The sequence below is a fragment of the Oryx dammah genome, unplaced genomic scaffold (genome assembly GCF_014754425.2).
Source record: "Oryx dammah isolate SB20612 unplaced genomic scaffold, SCBI_Odam_1.1 HiC_scaffold_2, whole genome shotgun sequence".
NCBI classification, from domain to species: domain Eukaryota; kingdom Metazoa; phylum Chordata; class Mammalia; order Artiodactyla; family Bovidae; genus Oryx; species Oryx dammah.
Genome location: NW_024070186.1, coordinates 79,229,162 through 79,253,718, shown reverse-complemented (window position 1 = coordinate 79,253,718; position 24,557 = coordinate 79,229,162). Strand labels below are relative to the sequence as shown.

At 39.0% G+C, this 24,557-nt stretch overlaps 1 protein-coding gene and 1 non-coding gene across 6 annotated transcripts in view; one reads left to right on the top strand and one right to left on the bottom strand.

Moving 5' to 3' along the window:
- TP63 (tumor protein p63) overlaps nt 1-24,557 on the bottom strand; it is a 262,976-nt gene that overhangs the window by 25,401 nt on the left and 213,018 nt on the right. For 4 of the 5 annotated variants that reach the window (XM_040253130.1, XM_040253157.1, XM_040253166.1 and 1 more), the window contains 5 exons: nt 7,146-7,332; nt 4,681-4,796; nt 3,352-3,461; nt 2,574-2,710; nt 621-703 (listed from right to left, as the gene is read on the bottom strand). In XM_040253130.1, coding sequence (XP_040109064.1) covers nt 621-703; nt 2,574-2,710; nt 3,352-3,461; nt 4,681-4,796; nt 7,146-7,332 — 633 coding nt within the window. The remainder of the gene's footprint in view (nt 1-620; nt 704-2,573; nt 2,711-3,351; nt 3,462-4,680; nt 4,797-7,145; nt 7,333-24,557) is intronic. The other variant, XM_040253139.1, reaches the window with a different exon arrangement.
- On the top strand, nt 7,427-7,499 carry TRNAS-GGA. Its single transcript has one exon. It is a non-coding gene; the product is annotated as a tRNA-Ser (tRNA).

Sequence of the window (24,557 nt, the reverse complement as noted above, 5' to 3'; positions counted from 1 at the left end):
AGATGGCAAAGACCTAAGGTGAGAAGCATTAAATGAACTGCAGCTGTAATCTACAAGGGGGCACCTCGGTGACCTTGAGAGGGCTTATATTTCTTGTAGGAATGAACAATACTCCTACACAACATTTGGGCCGAATCTCTGGCCATTCCCATATAGTTGAGGATTCTGCCTAGCTTTGCTTTTTTTTTTAAATAGCATTTCCTAAAAGAAATCACAGGCAATACTCTATAATAGTTTACCAACTTTATGAATGCCTTCTGACAAAATTTTAGTCCTAAATTGATATGACCAGGCTGTCTAGGATCATCTTATCACTCTTCAGTAATGAAGGACAAATTAATTTTAAAGACTTGCTTAAAAAGAACGCTATTAGTAGTATAGTTCCGACTGGGTGAGTAGTAAGAGGAAGAGCCCACATTATTAATCTGTTCCAGAACTTTAGAGGGGATGAATAATTTCCTAATTTTGCAAAAAACAAGAAGGTTTTCTGTTTTATCTCACTTGCCTCTATCACCCTCTTCACATTCTCATTCACAGATAATCAAAAGATGACCACAGAGGAACAGCTCATTCAAAGAAGGTGACAATGAAGCAATCACGAGTACCCAAGGGAGACTCACTGGTAAGTATAACAGTTCATCATCTGGGGACCTTCGTTTCTTGATGGATGTCATCTGGATGCCATGTGTGTTCTGACGGAAAGCTGGTGGAGGAAAAGTGCAAGTTTCATCCTGGGAACATTTCTGAAGCAATAATACATTGATTAAACAGACAGTAGCACCATTAACACCGATGAGATTAGAATTTCCAGTTCTAAGCAGCCATTCAATCAGTGATCATTATTTTTATATTAGGCGTAAACCTAACAATAATGAGAGTGGATGGGGGGGAGGTGAGGCAAAACAGGGAAAGAAAAACGGGAGGTGGGTGTAGGGAAGCTGGGAAATGGCCTCTGGCTTAAGCAGTGCTGCAGGAATCCCCGTGTTTTACTGGAGTGTGTCTATGAACAGCTGCTCAGCACAGGAAGATAAATTGGAATTGTGTTTTATTTTTCAGATCATTTATCTTCCAAGGAGGTAAATGCAGCAGGCTGTAGGAGTTTTCTTGTCTCTGCATTCAACCTTGTGAGTTCCCCCCTCTCATGTTAGTACAAATATCACATAGCCTCGGACAAGCAGTCTCTGGGACCTCAGTTTTCTCTTTGGTAAAATCAAGGAATTAATTTTATATACCCCTAAAGGTTTCCAAAATTTAGAAACTATACCCAGGAACCAGAATATAGAGATGATTCTCCTACTAGAGTTCAGATAATCGTTCTTACTGAAAGTTATTGATTGGTAGGTAACTGAGGTGCTCAGGGAAGCATATGGAAGCATATGGAGCTAGGCCAACAGACAGACTCGAGAATTAGGGTGGAGATATAATTATTGATAGTACATACACTATTGATAATGTATATATAAACTAAGTACTATATATATGATTGTTTGAGGAATAATCAGGGAGAAAAAAACCGGAAAAGCAAATCACACTGAACAGCCCAAAGATGATAAAGTTTAGTTGTTATAACAAATTGTTCTGTAAAATTCAATACCATTTTTATTTCTTCTGCATACTAATCAGTAATAAGATGAAAATATTTTTCACGATATAATTTACCATGTGATATATTTAAAAATACTTGCTATAGTGAAAGCAGGCTTATGCAAGCCATCTTCTAGAATTAAATTTCACGCTTTAGTAGCTTGGGTGGATCAATGGTTTTCAAACTCTGTGACCTGAAGAATGAGACCTCTGGGGGTGAGTACCTGACATGCAAGGGTGGTATGAGTGAAGCATGAAACCACAGCCCACTCCTGACTCCCACCCCTTCCACTAGAACAGTTCTGCTTTCAGCTATTTTGAGCTCCTTGAAATACTTCATTTTTAAAAAGCTTTTATTGCTTAAAAAACAAGTGTGAAACCAACTGATCTAAATCATCAGCCTCACTATAAATGATGTAACTAAAGCCCTGAGTGGGTCCTACATGTCAAGGTTCAGTGAAACCCACAGCTGCATATTCCCCAGACTGGGCTTTATGAAGTGCACTCTTAAGTCTCACTATTCCCCCAGACGCAGGAGGTAGGCAGGTGGCATTTTCAACCCTCACCTTCAATAACAGAAAGATAAATGGGTATAAACAGGCTAAGGTACTGGTTCTCAAACTTCTGCTGGCAACAGAGGCACCTACAGGGCTTACAAAACATGGATCCCTGGGCCTCACAACCAGTACTTCTGATCAGCAAGCCTGCAAACTAAGAGTTTGCATTTCTACCCAGCTTCCAGATGATGCTGATGCTACTGGTCTGGGAGTCATGTCTGGGGGATTGCTGGGTAATCTTCCATGATAATCTGCTTTTGAAAAGCTATAGTGCACACCCAGAATCCATTTCATCAAGAGCTGCAGCTTAAGGTCATAAACATCTCTCTAAAGCCCTTGGGTCTTATTCTGCAGCTTCTCAAACATCACCCATCAGGCACTGCATCTGGAGGAGACTTAGCCCTACCCCATTGGGCCACTACAGCTACTTACGGCGCTTCGTACCATCACCATTCTTTGTGCTGTCCGAGACCTGCTGCTTTCTGATGCTGTCTTCATCTGCCTTCCTGTCTCTTCCTGGGCAAGCACAGATCCGGGCCTCAAAGCAGCGGCGGCCCAGGACTTGCCCACTAGGAATTAAAGAGGAGAAGAAAGGGTTAAATGAAAGGAATTTGAAAAGCCCCCTGCTGGCCACCACCAGTGCACCAGCTCCACCACCAACTCATGGCTGCTTTGAGGATGGGCCCCAAAGCATTTGGCAGAACACAAAAGTGCTTACAGGCCATGAGCAATATTAGTAAATAGCATCCATTTGTTCTGCAAAGAACCTCCAAGCCATTAGCTGAACAGCTGTATTTAGCTACATATTTTGAAGGAAACTTGAGTTAAGCCAGTGGATGTCTCCAGATAAAATCCCCTTAGGCAGCTCAGACTTATTCAAAGAAACTGTTAAATGCCTCGCGGCCCACATGAAAACAAACACTGTCTAATCAGAAACTATTCCAGTCAAATGTCAAGAATTCAGGTATGAAGTGACTTGAACACCTTCCCAACTCTTTTTTTTTCCTCTTCTACCTTTACCCACCCAGTTCTGTCTCCACTTTCTTAGATCTTTTATGTAAGTGTTTGCAGCAAGGATTTACAGCACAAAGGACAAAATCTAGGGTAGCTCTCTGTTGTACATGCAAAGGTAATGATAAAACAAACACAGTTTCACTTTGCCCTCTGCCCAGAGTTTCTACAGAATGACAGTTCTGCAAATGCCACTTACTCTCTGGTTTCCAGAGTAACAATGATTAAAATTGGACGTCGGTTCATCCCTCCAACACAACTGCTGTTACACATGAAATTGTACAAGACTGTCGTGAATTCAGTGCCAACCTGAACACAGGGAGGAAGAGAGTCGGTGTTAACAATGACTTGAACTAATGTTCTTTCTTCTTAGTTCTTCCTTCTTAGTTCTCACTTAAACAATTCCATTTCTGATCAAGTGATATGCTTTCTTCTAAAAAACTATAAAACCCATGGTAGATTCTTCTTTGCCTTGGCTCTTAGGAAGCTTAAAGCTAGTATTTGCAATAGTGGACCCTCTGCACAGTATGAAAGGGTTTTTAAAGATAACCATCGTTGACCCTATTCACTTGCAAGCTGATCCATATCACTTAATTCAAACAGAGTTCATCACATATATGAAAAGTTAGAGATGAAAAAATTACTAACTATAGCAGTAATGCTCCAGGGATATTTTTATGATATGGATAACACAGTACAACATACATGTGAATATATACTTCTATAACGAACACTCCGGAATGCAGAATTAAATAATCTAGTCTAGAAAATGAATGTATGGGTGAAGCAATCTGAAGTCTAGAGACACAGAGTTATAAGCTAGAAGTCTACAAGAAAGAGTCAGCAAATCGAGGGGCTCTGGTCTCACCACCCCAGTGTCCTCTCTGCTGCCTCATGCTGCTTTTCTAATCTGCCATCCTGTACATTCGAACTTCAACTATGAGATCCCTCTTAGGGTCTCCCATTTTCAGGGTAGTGTAAAAATGGTGGTGGTGGTTTAGTCGCTAAGTCGTGTCCTACTCTTGCGACCCCATGGACTGTAGCCCACCAGGCTCCTCTGTCCATGGGATTTTCCAGGCAAGAATACTGGAGTGGACTACCGTTTCCTTCTCCAGGAGATCTTCCCAACCCAGGAATCGAACCTGGGTCTCCTGCATTGCAGGCAGATTCTTTACCGACTGAGCTATGAGGGAAAACTTGCATCCAATACTCATGTACATCCACTACCAGCTGAATTTCCAGTTAAGATCTCTGGATAATAATGCTATGTATAAACTCAACTGTAGATTCAATTATTTTCTGCCTTTAAGATGAGAACATGGGCAACAGAGCCATGTTACCAGTAACAAATTTGGTACAAATTTAGCAGTTTTGAAGGGGGATAGAGAAGTGCCTAGTGAAGAGAAGGGAGATAATAAATACAAAAAAAAGTTACCTATTTTATAACTAAGATAGAATTATATGCTTGAAACACTTCCTATTACTAAAGTAATACTCTCTCAAGTCTGCCCAGTCCTTATCTGCTTACCTGAGGTGGCTCATAAGGTACCAGCACACTTTGTCTTCCTGTGATGGGGTCTTCTACGTACTGGGCATGGCTGTTACCTTCTACTCGAATCAAGTGACTGGGAGGGGCAATCTGTCCTGCATAATGGAAAAAAAAAAAAATTAGCTCTTCAACCTCAAAACAAATATAACAAAATGAAACTATGGACAGAACACTGGTGGTCAAATAAATAGTTTGTATAATAGAGGAAATATACATCCTTGAAAAGAAGACTAGATCCTGTTGCCAGAGATCTTACACATGAAGGTATCACAACCTTTATAGCCACAAAAAGGTCAGAAATGGTCATCTATATATAAAGGAACAGTCCCATGTTTCTGGGCTCAAGGTAAACAATTCAAGTTGTAAAGGACTCTATAACTACATCTCTAAGCTGATCCATACAGGGCATTTTTCCAGCTTCTCTGAAAAATGGAAGAAAAAAGAACAAGTTAATTAAAAATATATACCTGCGTGACAGAAAACACTGCCCCTAAATTGACCATTTAAAACACTAAGAAGCTATGGATGGCAACGATATAACTTTCACTTTGCCGATTCTATTTTTCATGAAGTCACAATTTTACTTTGGTCATAAAGATGGGACACTAACTTTATTTGTTGTACTGCAATTGTCCCAGGTTAGAGGGTAAAAAAGGGAAGCAAGTTTTGAAAGGAACAAAAACAAAGTTTCACAAAATGTGATACCTGGTAGAACTCAAAAATAAAGATGCTGCTCCAAGAGTTAATACTATAAAGATGTTTTTTAACCTTTGGTCTCATATTCTCATTCTATAGTAACTGATACTCAAAGTAAAAGGCTTCGTATATCAAGATGCTCTCTGTTGCCTGAAATATCATTTATTATGGCAAACATTTTAAATAACTATTGTGCTAAGAAATAAGAAAAAGCCAACAACAACAAAAAATGGTTATGTCATCTTGATGGATCAAGAGCAGTTATGGAAACTGATAAGAAAGCCTAGCTATAGAGAATAACTTCTACAGCATATTATTAAGTGAAAGGTAAGATGCAGAGGTATGGATAATGAGGTCATATAGACAAGGACTAGAAATTAATATGTAAAAATTAGCTGTGTTAAAGTGGAGAGATTTTAACTTTATTTCCTTTTTGAAATTTCTATCTACTATCTTTCTCCATTACTTTTTCATTACCACCTATTATATTATCTACATACACATACTCTGGGTAACCTACCACTCTTTCTATTTTTCACATAATTTCTATAAAAGGTATTCTAACTCCCAATCCTCCTGTCTCCTCATTGCTCTTTGATGAATCTTTATGCTTTCTCTTGTCCTTCCTTTCAACTATTTTGTGTTCTTGATTTAGCCTCCCTTCATAAACTTTAGAATAGTAAATGTAAAAGGACCCTTGGAAATAATGACCACTTCTGTAAAACTATTACTGAATCTGAGGCTCAGAACCTGGGACCTAACTTATTTATGGGTATAGCACTTGAAGTTGGCCCCAAGATAACCTGCTCTTTGACTGTCAGTCCTTCACTTTACTGCTTCCCCTCCAAGCTCATGTTCTAGATCGTCCATTTACTCCTCTTATCTGTTATTTGTCTTCATTTATTTTTCTTATTCCCCATTTTCCTCTTCTTCTTCTTCTTCTTTTTTTTTTTTTTTTTTTAATATTTCTCACTTTGTATGCTCCTTTCTCTTACCCTTCAAGACCCTAATTGGTCAAGCCTTGACAATCACCCCGGGAGAGGTACTGAAGCCCTTAGCAGGGGACCAACAGATCAGAGGGCACACTGTTCTTCTTAAATCCTCTCATTAAAAAAAAAAAAGGGAAGTGTTAGGTAGTTAGAAAAGCAAAAAGGAGCCCAAAATGGTGGTGGCTAAAAGACAGAGGGAAAAGCCCACAATAACAGAACAAAAGAAAATCTGCAGACTGGAGTGGGAGTGAGAACGTCAGGTGAAACATAGCTAGCCCTAATTTGCATAGGGAGAGGAGACAAAAAGTACAAAAAGAGAGACCCAAGATGGACTGAGGCCTCTCCTTTGGGATCGGCCCACCCTCATGCCTCCAGGGTATACTATCCTTTGTTTGCTGAATAAAACTCTGAGCTGTAAATGAGCTATAACACTGGTCTGCCATTTCAAATCTTTGTTGCCACAAAACAGAACCCAGGAAATTACTCACTCTCCCAACAGAAGGAAGGAAGAAACAGGGAGAAGAGAGGCAAGTCCAGGTCATCCAGTGATTACCAATATTAAAATAAGCAGTTTAATTATTGTGAAAGCCTGAAATTTATTCAACATTATTCTCAGACAGTCTTGTTAGCCAAAAAGGTAGACTAAGCTGCCATCAGATTGCAGAGGTTGGAAACAGATAGGTGGATCCCAGACAAAACTCTCCACAGGAGCTCGATTTCAAGCTTAGTTGAACAGCTACAGATCCCCATTCTCCTTACCCTCGTTGAATTCACGACTCAGCTCATGGTTGGGGCACCTTTTTACCACTTCAGTGACGTGCTCGGCCTTCTTGTAGACAGGCATGGCCCGGATGACAGCACCCTGAGGTGGTGGGGTCATAACCTTGATCTGGATGGGGCATGTCTTTGCAATTTGGCAGTACAGCTTCTTCAGTTCAGTGGAATACTGCTTAGAGATGGTCCATGGTGGAAGAAAGAAAGGAAACAACAGGAGATTTTGTTATATTCAAAATCAGAACGAGGAAATATATATACATGCTTCCCTGGTGGCTCAGAGGTTAAAGCATCTGCCTGGAATGCTGGAGACCCAGGTTCAATCCCTGGGTCAGGAAGATCCCCTGGAGAAGGAAATGGCAACCCACTCCAGTACTCTTGCCTGGAGAATCCCATGGAGGGAGGAGCCTGGTAGGCTACAGTCCATGGAGTTGCAAAGAGTCGGACACGACTGAGCAACTTCACTCACTTTAACTTCACTTTTCTGTAAACAGGTTCCTTTAGAGCCGCCTGTTTGAAACTAAGCAGGACCCTATGGGGCTCCTGGATACGGAAGCCTGTGTCCCCCATTCCTTGTTTGTAAGGAGCAGACTCCAGCCTCTGTCCTTCCCAGAGCCCCAGAGGACAGATTCAACATTCTGGTAATCAGGGAAGCGAGAGGATACAAAGACAAGGGAAGAACAGTGCAGCCTTAGGGCAGGTTCCTGGTTCCCCCTCAAGGGACACACAGAACAAAATCTTTAAGCTCTTATTAGAACCAAAAACCCCAATGGAATGGATTTAGCATTCTTCACTCTAGAGAACACCTGAGGCCATATTAAAGGAATCAGAGAAAGGCATCAGGAGATTACTTGAAATCAGATTAAAAGAGTGCTGGTCCTACACACAATCTAATCTTATCATCAACCTCACTCTGGAACCACTGCTATAAAGCTCCTTACCAAATACTCCCAGATTGGGTCACTGTTTTTGAGGGCAGGATCACGCTGTGTCCCCTTATGACTAGTAAAGAAATAAAGCTATCCTTTTCTACTTCACCCCAAATTCTGTCTCTGAGATTTGATCTGGCACCGGTGCACGGAGACCAAGTTATCAGCATCATGTTCACCATTGGTTGAAACCATTTATCAAAACACATTTGTGTCATTATTTACAGTTATCATCTCTTCAGGATGAAGAAACTGATTCTCAGAAATATCTCAATGATTAACACTATGAACAGGTTTATAGAGTACTGAAAACCAGACGGAAAAACAGTATTCTCATGTGTTGAGTGATATTAAGCAGACTATAATTAATCCTACCCCTACAATACTCTAGAGAGACTCATAAAAATTAGGGGTAAGGGGAAAAAATGTTTTCAGACAGAATATCTGGTAGATAGTGAAGATATTTCATTTCAGGTCAACCAACTAGAAAATTGCAAAAGTTCCCTCAAACAACTGCACTTATCTTGTAAGGTCATAGCCTAGAAGAATGAGGGATCTGAAAGGGGTCATTTGGTCCTATGTTCTCATGAAAGGACTGCCCTATTACAACACAGTAAGACACGGCAGCAATAAAGATGATCTTTTCATTCACAGGGACTGACATTTTCCTCCCTATACTTCCTTCTGCTTGGAAAGGAAGTTCTGTGGTTGGTTGGTTGGTTGGTTGTAGAATTAGAAAATAGGGTAGAGAAAGCATGAGTCCTTGAAAATAAAGGTTCATCCTTGTTTCCTTTTAGAAAGTCTCCATTCTAATCCTTATATTATCTTAAACCTTAAGCGATCACCCTGTGGGTCAAAGTCTCATCACTGCATTCCTCCTCATTCTGAGGTTGAGTGAAACCACTTGGTCAATGGAACTGCTGGCCAGGAGCAGGGCACCTAGTAACACTTACCCAAACAAAGGTAAACAGACACACACACACAGGTTACAAATCTAAATTGGCAACAATATTTTTCCAGGGAGAAGACAGTGGGGAGCAGGAGCCACGGTGGCAAAGGGATTCATTACTGCTATGCTCCAACCCAACTCTGAATAGAAGCAAATGTCCCATGGAAAAGCACATTTAAAAATAACTGCTTTATTTCTTCCTTTTGAAATATAATATTTGTTTAAATAATCTTTTTCTCCCAAGCATTTCAGTATATGACATTTTCAGTTATGAATTTCCCAATACTAGATGTGTCTTGCATAATCATTTCTCCATGCCCACAGGTCAAGGATTAAGCACAGCAAAAGGGTTTTACATAGCTTGAAGAAACAGGAAGCATGCCAAAAATCAACCACAAAAATAAAATTCTACTTGGGAAACACAATGAAATCTAGATGGAAATATTTGCTCAAGTGTTTTTTAACCAATGACTTTACAAACAAAGACACTGTCTTATAACATATTACGAATTCTCTTTTATTGACAACTCTCAGTAAATAAGCCTATCTGTTTGTGTTTAAGTTAGGAGATATATAATCTAAACATGAGTTTCATAAAATGTACCTTAGGAAAGATGACTCCAAAATAAGTTTGCCAGCTAACACCTGAAGGCAAATAAGGCACCCATCCAGGTATGTAAAGATTATAAAAAAAGAAGGATAAGTGTTCAGAGTAGGACAGTTAAGAGGAACATTCCATTTTAATAACTGATATACTATAAATCACACCTGACAGACTAAAATGTAAAAGTACTAAGAATAATCTTAGGCATCATCAAGTGTTAAAACTTCACTCATTCACAGAGATGGGAGTGGAGAATCTAATTTCTGAGTTTCAGTAATCTATATGCAATAATAACTTCACCATTTTTTCTGAGATCTGGTATAAAAAACTTAAATCTTCACAGAAACCTAAGAGGAAGGTATTACAGATCTACAGTCTCTTATCTGAAACCACTGAGGCCAGATGTTTCAGAATCCAGAACTGTTTAGATTTTAGAAATGGAATAGAGTTCATATGAAAGTAAAAATGTTAGTTGCTCAGTCCTGTCCAACTCTTTGCAACCCCATGGACTATAGCCTGCCAGGATCCTCTGTCCACAGAATTCTCCAGTCAAGAATACTGGAGTGGATTACTGTTCCCTTCTCCTGGGATCTTCCTGACCCAGGGATCGAACCTGTGTCTCATGCATTGCAGGCAGATTCTTTACCATCTGAGCTACCAGCATGTGTTATAAATACTTCCAGCAGGATTTAATGGGCTTCCTTTGTGGCTCATGGGGTCTCAAAGAGACATAACTGAGCGACTAACACTTTCAATTTTTTCTTTCACTATAATCAAACCTTAATATTTCGTCAGAATTCATGAATATTCACAATAAGTGGAAAATGAACATAAACCCTTAATGTTCGGGCCAAGTTTCACCACCGTGTGAGTTTGCCACAAATTTCTGAAATTACAACAAAACCAAAGCAACTTCTGTTTTTCAGAGTTCTCTGAATTTCAGAAAACAGATAATGGATCAGTATTATTATCCACACTTTACAGATAAGAAAAAGGCAGGGGGAGGACTTGCCTGAGGTCACAGGGAAGAGCTGGTTAACAACCAGAATATAAGAATTATCCTGAGACCTGGAACAGTAGGATCTCATCTCTCATTCTCTTGGCTCAACAGTGCATATATTTGTACTTTTATTTTTTCATAATTCTCAACCATGTGGCTATTTTCTGAATCAACTTAAGAGGTATACAATCTTCTCTAACATTAAAATGGAGCTTGAAAGTGATCTACTTATCAGCAATAATTCCTCTTTATTTATTTCTCAGTAGAATGGGCTTCCCAGGTGGCGCTCACGGTAAAGAACTCGCCTGCCAATATGGGAGACAAAAGAGACATGGGTTCAACCTCTGGGCTGGGAAGATCTGGACAAGGGCATGGCAACCCACTCCAGTCTTCTTGTCTGAAGAATTCCATGGGTAGAGGAGCCTGGCAGGCTACAGACCATGGGGTCACAGAGAGTCAGAGACAACTGAAGCGACTTGGCACACAAACACATAATAATGTTTGCTCCTTTTAGTGCTGGGAGAAGCACCAAGTGATCGAAGTGAAATTACCCTGGCGCAGGAGGAAGGTGACCTGCAGTTTAGGACCAGCTGTCTGTCAGGACTTTTATTGTGACTGGGAGGAACTCATGAGTGAGGTCCTGTTGTTTCACATGGTTTGCTGCTGCTGCTGCTGCTGCTGCTAAGTCGCTTCAGTCATGTCCAACCCTGTGCGACCCCATAGACAGCAGCCCACCAGGCTCCCCCATCCCTGGGACTCTCCAGGCAAGAACACTGGAGTGGGTTGCCATTTCCCTCTCCAATGCGTGAAAGTGAAGTCGCTTAGTTGTGGTTTAAGGTCCTTTATATTCTGGCTTAATCTTTCATTCCCTCTCCTCATCCTCCAAACACACACTTTCCATCCCCCTTTTCTAACCATGCAAACACACCATACACTCATCGTGCACAATTCAAGCATATTTCCCCCGTTTTCCGCATTGCACTGGGACAATTTTGATATCACTCCTCAGGCAGAGATGCATCTAGGTTATAAACCATATTTTCCAATTTTTGTGATGAGTTTTACTACTGACTATATCTAAATGTCTGACTAGGATACATTCCAATTGTTGCTTCCAGTTAAACTTCCCAGACCTGTTGTTCAGTATCAGAGGGGCTAAAGCTAGTCTCATGTGGTTGCTTCTTGACAAAGCCAAGCTGCTTCTACTCAGTGTCCTTCATGGCTTGCAAACTGGTTTTGTAATAGCGTTTAATATTTTTCAATACTAAATTCAGTGTCTCTGGCCTAGAGTGTTTTCATAATTCCTTAGATTTGTCCACTTCCCCCACCAAATAGCTACTCTCATATTTACCGATTTTCCACGCTTCTGCAAGATCACCAAAAGTGGGAATCTGACTTACGCCACAATTTTAAATACCCTGGTGATTCAAGTCAGCAGAGATTGCAAATTGGAATATATCTGGCTTCTTTTAATATCTCTCTTCCTCTCTGGGACTTCTAAAATCTGCCCCTAAAATGCTCCCCAACATTGACTTGAGAGTGTGTACATCTAAAGACCAATTTCTTCTTTTGGGGATGTATGTTTTGTTTTGCTTTACTCAGCTTTGAAGTCTAATATACTATGTGAAAAAGTGAAAGTTGCTCAGTCAAGACTCTTTGTGACCCCATAGACTGTAGCCTATCAGCTTCTCTGTCCATGAAATTCTCCAGGCAAGAATACTGGAGTGGGTAGCCCTTCCCTTCTCCAGGGAATCTTCCCGACCTAGGGATGGAAGCTGGGTCTCTCACTGCAGGCAGATTCATTACCGTCTAAGCCACCAGGGAAGTCCCCTAAAATACTAGAAAATACATTCATTTCTAAGTGCACATGTTGATGACTTTTGACAAATGTACACTCCAGTGTAACCACTATCATGAGTAAGATACACACACTCTTACTCCTGCCTAACCTTCCTTCAACCTCCAGCTCTCATTAAAATTATCTGATTCCCCTTTTCAGTCATTCCTCTCCCCAACCATTTCTCAGGCATTCATCCACCTGCATTCTCTCATTATATTTTTGCTTTTCTAGAGTTTTATAGAAATAGAATAATACTATACAATCATGTGCTTGGATTAGCATAATGCTTCTAAGATTCCTTTATGTTCTTGCGTGTATTAGCCTTCCATTTTATTATTTAGTGGAATTCCATTGTCTATCAAGTCACCAATTATTTCCAGTTTTTTATTAACAATAAATAAAATTCCAGTTGTTTTCCACATCTGTGGCTTCCATATCCATGGATTCAATCAAGCAAGGACTGAAAATATAGGGGGGGGGGGGATTTTCCAATAAGTTCCCCAAACCAAAACTTGGATTTGCCATGCAAGCCACTATTTACATAGCGTTCACATTGTAGGAAGCATTATAAGTAATCTAGGGATGATTTAAAGTACAAAAGAGGATGTATGTAAGTTAAATGGAAATAACAGACGATCATTAAGGGACTTGAGCATCTGTGAGTTTTGCTTCTGTGGATTTTGGTATTCATCTGGGATCCTAGGACCAGTCTCTCATGGATATGGAGTGACCAACTGCATTATGAGCATTTACATACACATCTTGGACTTCCCTGGTGGCTCAGACAGTAAAGTGTCTGCCTACAATGTGGGAGACCTGGGTTCAATCCTTGGGTCAGGGAAGATCTCCTGGAAAGGAAATGGCAATCCACTCCAGTATTCTTGCTTTGAAAATCACATGGATGGAGGAGCCTGGGAGGCTACAGTCCACGGGGTGGCACAGTCGGACACAACTGAGCGACTTCACTTTCACTTTCATATACACATCTTAAGACATGTTTACATTATTTTGATTAAGTACTATAAGTGTGAGTGCTGGTTAAGTGTATGCTTAACTTCATAAGAAACTGCCAAGCTGTTTTAAAAGGAGGCTGTGATATTTTACATTATCACTAGCAGTGTAAAAGGGTTTCATATCCTTGACAGCACTTCAGTTCAGTTCACTCAGTCGTGTCCAACTCTCTGCAATCCCATGGACTGTATACACAAGGGTTCCCTGTCCATCACCAAATCCTGGAGCTTGCTCAAACTCATGTCCAGCAAGTTGGTGATGCCATCCAACAATCTCATCCTCTTTCATCCCCTTATCCTCCTGCCTTCAATCTTTCCCAGCATCAGGGTCTTTTCCAGGGAGTTGGATATTTGCATCAGGTGACCAAAGTATTGGGGCTTCAACTTCAGCATCAGTCCTTCCAAAGAATATTCATGACTGATTTCCTTTAGGATGGACTGGTTGGATCTCCTTGCAGTCCAAGGGACTCTCAAGAGTCTTCTCCAACACCACAGTTCAAAAGCATCAAGTCTTTGGCACTCAGCTCTCTTTATGGTCCAACTCTCACATCCATACATGACTACTGGAAAAATCATAGCTTTGACTAGATGGATCTTTGTTGGCAAAGTAATGTCTGTGCTTTTTAATATGCTGTCCAGGTTGGTCACAGCTTTTCTTCCAAGGAGCAAGCGTCTTTTAATTTCATGGTGGCAGTCACCATCTGCAGTGATTTTGGAGCCCAAGAAAGTAAAGTCTGTCACTGTTTCCACTGTTTCCCCATCTAATTGCCATGAATTGGTGGGACAGGATGCCATGATTTTTGTTTTTTTGAATGCTGAGTCTTAAACCAGCTTTTTCACTCTCCTCTTTCACTTTCATCAAGAGGCTCTTTAGTTTCTCTTCGCTTTCTGGCATAAGGGTGGTGTCATCTGAATATCTGAGGTGATTTATATTAAGGAATATCCAGCCCGACATTTTGCATGATGTAATCTGCATATAAGTTAAATAAGCAGGGTAACAATATATAGCTTTGACGTACTTCTTTCCCAATCTTGAACCAGTTCGTTGTTCCATGTCTGGTTCTAACTGTTGCTTCTTGACCTGCATACAGATTTCTCAGGAGGCAGGTAAGGTGGTCTGGTATTCCCATCTCTTCAAGAATTTTCCACAGTTTGTTGTGATCCATACAGTCAAGGCTTTAGAGTAGTCAATGAAGCAGATGTTTTCCTGGAATTTTCTTGCTTTTTCTATGATCCAACAGATATTGGCAATTTGATCTCTGGTTCTTCTGCCTTTTCTGAATCCAGCTTGAACATCTGGAATTTCTCAGTTCACATCCTATTGAAGCCTAGCTTGGAGAATTTTGAGCATTACTTTGCTAATATGTGCTGCTGTTGCTGCTAGGTCGCTTCAGTCATGTCCGACTCTGTGCGACCCCATAGACTGCAGCCCAGCAGGCTTCCCCGTCCCTGGGATTCTCCAGGCAAGAACACTGGATTGGGTTGCCATTTCCTTCTCCAATGCATGAAAGTGAAAAGGGAAAGTGAAGTCACTCGAGATGAGTGCAATTGTGCGGTAGTTTGAGCATTCTTTGGCATTGCCTTTTTTGGGACTGGAATGAAAACTGACCTTTGCCAGCACTTGGTATTGTCAATTTCAATGCCATCCTTGTAGGTATGTACTGGTTTTCATTGTGACTTAAATTAACATCCCCCTAATGTTTAATGATCCTGAGTATCTATTCATATACACATATTGATTTCATTTATATTTATACTGTATATAAAAAGTTTAAAATATATATTTATATTCATTTTGTATTTTACAGACAGATTTTCAATTTGTTTCTGAAGCCTCTGCTCAAATTGTTTATACTTTTAAATTTTTCATTTTTTAAAATGTGTTGTGTGTGTTCCTTTTTGACTACAAGAGTTCTTTATATATTCTAGATACAGGTCCTAATATCCTGTAAGTTTTTAAAATATATTTTCTCCAGGTTCTCTCTTACCTTTTGTACCTTACTCTCTCTGATTTTCCAAAACAGCTAATTTTAGGAAATTATCAATATTTTGCCTTTAATACTCATGCATTTTGTATCCTAAAAAAATCTGGTCTAATCCAATGTGAGAAGAATTTTCCATGATTTCTTACAGATTTATAATCATAACTCTTGCATTTAGTTCTATATCTACTTTCAGCCTCTTCTTTCTCCCCCTCCTCTTCCTCTTCTTTTTAATGGATATTCAATTGTTCTAGCACCATTTGTTGAAAAGATTATATTTTCCTTCTAAATTGCGTTAGTAACTTTTTTGAAAATTAACTAACTGAATACACTCAAATCTTTATTTGGACAGTGCTTTCTTCTCTATTGATCTAGTATTCATAGTATTCAATAGTATTACTATAACACTGTCGGGATTACTCTATCAGTTCAGTTCAGTCACTCAGTCATGTCCGACTCTGTGACCCCATGGACTATAGAACATTAGGTTTCCCCATCCATCACCAATTCCTGGAATTTACTCAGACTCATGTCTATTGTGTTGGTGATGTCATCCAACCATCTCATCCTCTGTCATCCCCTTCTCCTCCCATCTTCAATCATTCCCAGCATCAAGGTCTTTTCAAATGAGTTGGTTCTTCACATCAGGTGGCCAGAATATTGGAGTTTCAGCTTCAGAATCAGTCCTTCCAGGACTGATGTCCTTTAGGATGGACCGGTTGGATCTCTCTGCTGTCCAAGGGACTATTAAGAGTCTTCTCTAACAAGACAGTTTAAAGTCATAAATTCTTTGTCTCACATCCACACATGACTACTGGAAAAACCAAAGCTTTGACTAGACAGACCTTTGTTGGTAAAGTAATGTCTCTGCTTTTTAATATGCTGTCTAGCATTATGCTATAGGAAGTCTTAAAATCAGGCAATCTGAGTCTCCCAATTTTGTTTTTCTTTTTCAAAATTGCTTAGTTATTCTAGATACTTTGAATTTCCATATAATATTTACCAGAAATTTGTCAATTCCCACAAAAGTGTCTGGTGGAATTTTAGATGAAATTGTGTTCAATATATAGGTCATCTTGAAGAGAACTGATATCTTAAAAACATTGTGCCTTCTAATCCATGAATGTGGTACATATCTCCATTTAATTAGAACATCTTTAATTCTTCTCAGGAAGTCTTCAGTAAGCAAATCTTCCAGAGGTTTGTTTCATTGCTTCCTCAGTACTTTTTAAATTGCTATAAAAAATAGTTTTAAATTGTTGTAAATAATATTTAAAATTTTTCATTTCTAACTGTATATTGTAAATATTATTTACAACAATTTTAAACTGTAAATCATATTTTAAATGTTTAACTTCTAACTCTATTTTCCATTTCTAAATAAAATGACTGTGTTAGTTCTAGTAGTTTTTTGTAGATATAATTTTCTACATAGATGATCATGTCAACTGCAAGACAAGCCAGTTTCTTCTTTTCTAATATGCACAAATTTTAATTTTTTTCTTGTCTAACTTCATGAATTAAACTATGGTTCAATTTGCTATTACTTTTTTTTCTTCTTTAAATTTGAAACTTTGCTTTAAGATGACTGCTTTTAGACTTTCATAGTTTCCTAATATAAGCTTTTAATTCTATGAAGTTCACTTTAAGCACTCTTTTAGATATATTGACAACCTTTGATGTATCTAATTTTTAACACTGAGGAATAAATGAGACATTTCTTATGGGAGGGTTGGGTTCTATTCTTCTTCATATCCAATATATTATAAGGGACTACATATACATTCTTGAGAAAAACAATTCTTTCTCTGGGCTTTTGGTTCATTTCATGGATTCCATTTCTATTGATGGTTTGAACTTATTTACCCTTTGTACATTTTCTTACCATTCTAAACAGATTTTTTTCATTGCTCTTCCAAGATTATATGTATATGTATTATATGTATCTCTAGCTAGGTTTTCCTACTTATAGCTATCAAATCAAGAACCTAGTTGAGTTTATTCCTGGAAAAAAGAGTCCACTATAGCTTAAGAATTTCTTTGGTGATCCAAGTCCACTGCATTGAATTTTCAGCAGCTTTTGGGTAGATATTAAACATTCCAAACTTTATGTTTGAAGATACAAAATTTCTCTCTCCAAAATGCTGTCCCTATTAGAAGCAGTTATGGGGATTAAAAATGTACCCAACTTCTCTTTTTTTAAAAAAATTAATATGTCTATGCTCTTAGTTATAAAAACAGGTACAGATAAAAATTATTGAAAAAAGAGAATATATGACATAGTCCCCCTACCCAGACACACTTACCACATTTTGGATTTCTTCATACACATACACACACACATACAAACTGGGGGATATCAGAAAAAGTTTGGTATCTTTTTTTAATTAACATATCATGTTGCTGTTGTTCGGTCACCACTTGTGTCTGACTCTTCATGACCCCATGGACTGCAGCACACCAGGCCTCCCTGTCCTTCACCATCTCCTGGAGTTTGCCCCAGTTCATGTCCATTATACTGGTGATGCCATCCAGCCATCCCATCCTCTGTCAACCTCCTCTCCTTCTGTCTTCAATCTTTCCTGGCATCAGGACTAGGAAAGGTCAATCCTCATCCCAATTTCCAAGAAATGCAGTAGTAAAGAATGGTTCAAACCACTGGAAAATTACACTCATCACCTATGCTAGTAAGGTTATGCTCAAAATTCTACACACCAGGCTTCCGCATTATGTTAACTGAGAACTTCCAAATGTCCAAGCTGGGTTTAGAAAAGGCAGAGGAACCAGAGATCAAATTGCCAAACTTTGCTGGATCAAAGAGAAAGCAAGGGAATTTAAGAAAAACATTTACCTCTGTTTCATTGACTACACTAAAGCTTTTGACTATATGGATCATAACAAACTGTGGAAAACTCTTAAAGAGATGAGAATATCAGACCATCTTACCTCTCTCCTGAGAAACCTGTATACAGGTCGAGAAGCAACAATTAGAACATATGATGAGTATTTTCTAATTTAAAAATATAATTTTATGTGGTTATGTTTCTAGTATTAAAAAGGATATACATCAGACTTTATTTTTTTGGGCTCCAAAATCACTGCAGATGGTGACTGCAGCCATGAAATTAAAAGACGCTTACTCCTTGGAAGAAAAGTTATGACCAACCTAGATAGCATATTCAAAAGCAGAGACATTACTTTGCCGACTAAGGTCCATCTACTCAAGGCTATGGTTTTCCCAGTGGTCATGTATGGACGTGAGAGTTGGACTCCGAAGAAGGCTGAGTGCCGTAGAATTGATGCTTTTGAACTGTGGTGTTGGAGAAGATTCTTGAGAGTCCCTTGGACTGCAAGGAGATCCAACCAGTCCATTCTGAAGGAGATCAGCCCTGGGATTTCTTTGGAGGGAATGATGCTAAAGCTGAAGCTCCAGTACTTTGGCCACCTCATGCGAAGAGTTGACTCATTGGAAAAGACTCTGATGCTGGGAGGGATTGGGGGCAGGAGGAGAAGGGGATGACAGAGGATGAGATGGCTGGATGGCGTCACTGACTCGATGGACGTGAGTCTGAGTGAACTCCAGGAGATGGTGATGAACAGGGAGGCCTGGCGTGCTGCGATTCATGGGGTCGCAGAGTCAGACACGACTGAGCGACTGAACCGAACTGAACTGAAGATTTATTTAAGCATGCCTTCTTAGTGTAAATTTTACTCCAGTGTAAAAATATCATTGAAGATAGTGATTTTAGCATATAAATCTTTAGTACATAAATTAGTTTTAACTGAATCTCTCAGAACTGGATAATTGAGTCAATGTTTATCTTAGTGTTGTAGAAGTCTGAAGTCAATTGAATTTTCTTTCTTTAAATTAAGCCAACTGCTTATTCTCCCTAGTTATTACAGGAATTTTTTTCTTCTTTATTTTGTTGTTGTTTTTGTTTTAAGTAAAAATGCTTCTATGTGTCCTTTTTTACTTCTTGAAATAATTTGGAAATTGGTAAGCTTTTAACTTACATGCTTGAACTCAACTCAGTAATTTTTTTTTTTTTTTTTGCTCGTATTTTTGTTCTTTCTGCTCTTATTAGTTTCTAGGTACATGAGAGTCTTGCTTTGGCTATCCTTTTCTATCTACCATACATTTTACATACTTGAACACTAACTGTTGTCATCTTGTTTACATTCTGGGAAAGCTTCTCAAATTTGTTTTCTCTACCATTAGTATGATTTTGTAGAGTTAACTTTGATTTATTCCACTACAAAAAATTGAAATTCTTTTACTGCATTTCAAATAACCTTTCTTATCTCATCTATCTCCCCTTTTACCTTATCCAGTCATCTTTTTATGAGAGCCTGCTGTTCCAGGTTTATTATTTTCTTCTCCAACTTTATGGTGCTTATGTTTTATTACTTTGTACTGAAGCAACCTTTAATTTTTTTTCAGTTGTTTATTTGCTTTCTTTGGTTCCTTAAAATCAGTCCCTTTATGTTTATTTATTAATATAGGCCCCTAATTAGGTTCTGTTGCCTTCCATGAATATATTATAGCAAGCTATCAGAACTACTATTGACATCTTTTGACATTTCTCAATTCAATTCTATACCTTTTAAGTAATAAATTTGCTACAGGGGTCTGTCAGTAACTTGAGTGTCTATTTCAGTTAGGTATTTTTCTGGAATTCATAAAATTTTAGTGGAAAATAAAACACTGACTACATTAGAATCTGCTAAGCAGTTGCCACTGCAAACTAGAAATGAGATCTATTTATCTCCCCATTTGCACATCACTCAATAATTATCAAACAAACATTTACCTGAGCATGCCAGGCACTCTATTCTGTACTAGGAACAGAGAGAAATGAGATTTTTAAAACCCTCAAATGCAGGAACTTAAATATTCTCAACTATGTAGGACAGTCCTTAATGTTTTAAAATAAGTTGAAAGAAAAAATCAGTCAGTCTTTTCCCTCAAGTTGCTAACAGTTTAGAAGCAGAGTGAAACACAAACAATGCTACAGGTTTGCAAAGTGTCATGGGGTTACAGAGGATAGAGCAATTACCTACAAATTAATAACATTTATGTTTGTTGAGCAAGTACTATATTCAAGACTGTTTTAGGTCTGGAAACTCAGAAGTGAACAAAAACTAAGGTAAGCTCTAAAGATACTAACATTTTAGGATAAACAAGTGAATACTCTGTCAGACGGTGAGTAATAAGTGCAATCAAGAAAAGAAAATCAAAGTAAATTTAAAGGAGATAGAGTCAAGAGCCAAGAGTTAGAGACTGCTATGTGAGGAGGATATTATTTTATCTAGAATTGTCAGAGAAGGATACTTTGGTAAGCTGGTACTTAAAGAAAGATCTAAAGGAAGCATGGGAGTGAGCCAGGTATGCTCTAGGGAGATTATGTTCCAATTGCTGGAGACAGCAAGTGCTAAGGTCCAGGGGTGAGTATGTCTGTCTTGAAGGCCAGTGTCACTAGGGAGCAAGGCTACAGTGACAGTGGGTGTGATCAGAAATTAGAAAGGTTGAGGCCCAGATCATCCAAGGTTTTTGGCCAGAGTAAGGACTGCAGTTTTCTCTGATGTGAGACAGGAGGCCACCATGAAGGTTTGAGGTGGTGACATGATCTGATCTGTACTTTAATAAGATTCTGACTGTTAAGTGAAGAAGACACTCTGTTGACCAAAGACGGAAGCAGAGAGACCAGCAAGGAAGGCACTGCAAATAATTCAAGAAAAATATGAGAGTAGCTTAGACCAGCAGGGAGTTGGTGAGAAGCACTTGGTTTCCAGATATATTTTAACCAGATTCACTGGTGGATTGGTTGGAATAAGAGGGAAGGAGAAAAGTAAATGTATTCCAATAAAGTAGAGAAGAAAGTTTTCATAGAGGTAGTGATATTCAAGAAAGTGAAAGAAAGAAAGTGAAGTCACTCAGTCGTGTCTGACTCTTTGCGACCCCATGGACTGTAGACTACCAGGCTCCTCCGTCCATGGGATTTTCCAGGCAAGAGTACTGGAGTGGGTTGCCATTTCCTTCTCCAGAGGATCTTCCCAACCCAGGGATTGAACCCAGGTCTCCCGCATTGTAGGCAGAAGCTTTACCAACTAGGTCTTAAAAAGATAGGGTATTTACCCACTGGATGGTGCACCCAAAGACAGGAGGATGGAAGAGCCAAGAGGCAGAGAGCAGAGTCACCATAAGAGAGAAAATCATCAGTACAAGCAAAAGAGATGTGAATAGGGTTGAAAAAGAGATAGGCTAGGGGAAGGAGGAGGAGAGGCTGAGTGAGGGAAGCACCTACTAGATTCAGAGGAGCCTTGGATTTTTGAAGAAACGGGTGGACTCTACCAGCAGGCAAAGCACAGTCACTGAGGACTGCAAAGCAGGGGAAAGACCTGATGAGCTTCTATGTAGTAAGTTAAACAAAGTTGACAGGAGGAAGAGACTGGGGCAAAGTAGGAGTAAGGGATACCCATCAGGACCCATTCAGGCAGGAAATGAGGAGGGACTAAGCTAGAGCAGTACAATGAAGGAAAAGGTGGCGAGATGGCAGAAATGTTTTGAAATTACTAAAATTCAGTATTCTAGTTTTCATCATGAAAGATATGCACAGGAATACCAAAATAGGCCAAAAGCAATTATTCATTAGAAAAAGATGCTTGCAAAAATAATATGTCATTTTCTTATCCCTTTTCTAAAATCAAAGCAGAATGAATGAGAGCTCATTAACTCTCCCAATATTCAGGAAGGCTCCTCATATTTAGGAAGAAAATGAGACATGGTTTAGTCATTGGACTTGTCAACAGATCAAGAAAAGAAAAAATAATTTGTTTTAATTTTGGACAAAGAAAATAAAATACCATGAGGTAACACTGGAATTGACAGGCCAGTTTTGTTGTGGAAGAGGACAGGGCTTAATTCTTAAAGCCAAGAGCTTTGGAAAAGGAATTTGATCCAAAACCAACAACGAGAAGCAACATTTATTGGATGAGGGGTAAAAATACAAGATTCAAACTCTGCCTCTTCTATATATTCTCCGAGTCTTTATGTAATTACTTCACCTCTCACAAACATAAAATAGAAAAAAAGTTATAACAAGTAATATACATCTCTTAGAGTGGAAGATAAATTCACGGCTTTGAGAAGCCTTCATCAACTGAAAAGACCTACATAAAAGGCATGTATTATGATTATTACTGAAGCCTATTTCTAAGATGCATGAAGAGCTTAATGTAGCTTAAGTAATTTTAGGAACATCATGAAAACATTTTTCAACCTGGTCAGGAAATGATTGTTACCAGATAATAAAAGTCTACTAAAGTTTGAAGATTAACCATTTTCAATGAATCACACAGTTCATATTTATCTGCTAGTAATCTCTAGGTTCTAAACTGGATTCAAGTTACTAAATTCATTTGCTTAAAAACTAGATTTCTAAAATCTGTTTCCACATATTTGTAAAATATACACGTATATATCCATAAGCACATATAAAATTTTACATGTCCTTAATATTTACTTGACCTGCCTCTTGAGAAATCTGTATGCAGGTCAGGAAGCAACAGTTAGAACTGGACATGGAACAATGGACTGGTTCCAAATAGGAAAAGGAGTACGTCAAGGCTGTATATTGTCATCCTGCTTATTTAACTTATATGCAGAGTACATCATGAGAAACGCTGGGCTGGAAGAAACACAAGCTGGAAGCAAGATTGCCGGGAGAAATATCAATAACCTCAGATATGCAGATGACACCACCCTTATGGCAGAAGGTGAAGAGGAACTCAAAAGCCTCTTGATGAAAGTGAAAGTGGAGAGTGACAAAATTGGCCTAAAGCTCAACATTCAGAAAACAAAGATCATGGCATCTGGTCCCATCACTTCATGGGAAATAGATGGGGAAACAGTGGGAACAGTGTCAGACCTTATTTTGAGGGGCTCCAAAATCACTGCAGATGGTGATTGCAGCCATGAAATTAAAAGATGCTTACTCCTTGGAAGAAAAGTTATGACCAACCTAGATAGCATATTCAAAAGCAGAGACATTACTTTGCTGACTAAGGTCCATCTAGTCAAGGCTATGGTTTTCCCAGTGGTCATGTATGGACGTGAGAGTTGGACTCCGAAGAAGGCTGAGCGCCGAAGAATTGATGCTTTTGAACTGTGGTATTGGAGAAGACTCTTGAGAGTCCCTTGGACTGCAAGGAGATCCAAGCAATCCATTCTGAAGGAGATCAGCCCTGGGATTTCTTTGGAAGTAATGATGTTACAGCTGAAACTCCAGTACTTTGGTCACCTCATGCGAAGAGTTGACTCATTGGAAAAGACTCTGATGCTGGGAGGGATTGGGGGCAGGAGGAGAAGGGGACGACAGAGGATGAGATGGCTGGATGGCATCACTGACTCGATGGACGTGAGTCTGAGTGAACTCCAGGAGTTGGTGATGGACAGGGAGGCCTGGCGTGCTGCGATTCATGGGGTTGCAAAGAGTCGGACACGACTGAGTGACTGAACTGAACTGAATATTTACTTGGGCTTCCCTGATGGCTCAGATGGTAAAGAATGTGCCTGCAATTCAGGAGACCCAGGTTTGATCCCTGGGTCAGAAAGATACCCTGGAGAAAGAAATGGCAACCGACTCCAGTGTTCTTGCCTCAAGAATCCCATGGTCAGAGGAGCCTGCTCTATGGCATCACAAAGAGTTGGACATGACTGAGTGTCGTGTAATATTTAATTGCCCTAAACTGCTCAAAATTTAATATCAGTAGTCAGGTATTTCTATTTCTCATGTTTTCTAGATTTATTTATATTCTTACATATAGATACATTTTCATCTTAATCACTGGAAAGAACTAGAATAAAATGGAGGGAGATCTTTGCTTCATTTTATTTATTTAAAGATAAGATTTGAAGCAATATGGAAATATTTTTAACATTTTGGAAGTTATTGGGTATCTAATTTACTGTTTTTTATATGCTTGAATTATTTCCTAATTAAAATTTTCCTTTTACAGCACCAGATTATAAAATCACTGCAGACTTATGATTTTAGAAGACACAGAATATAGTAATAAGATAT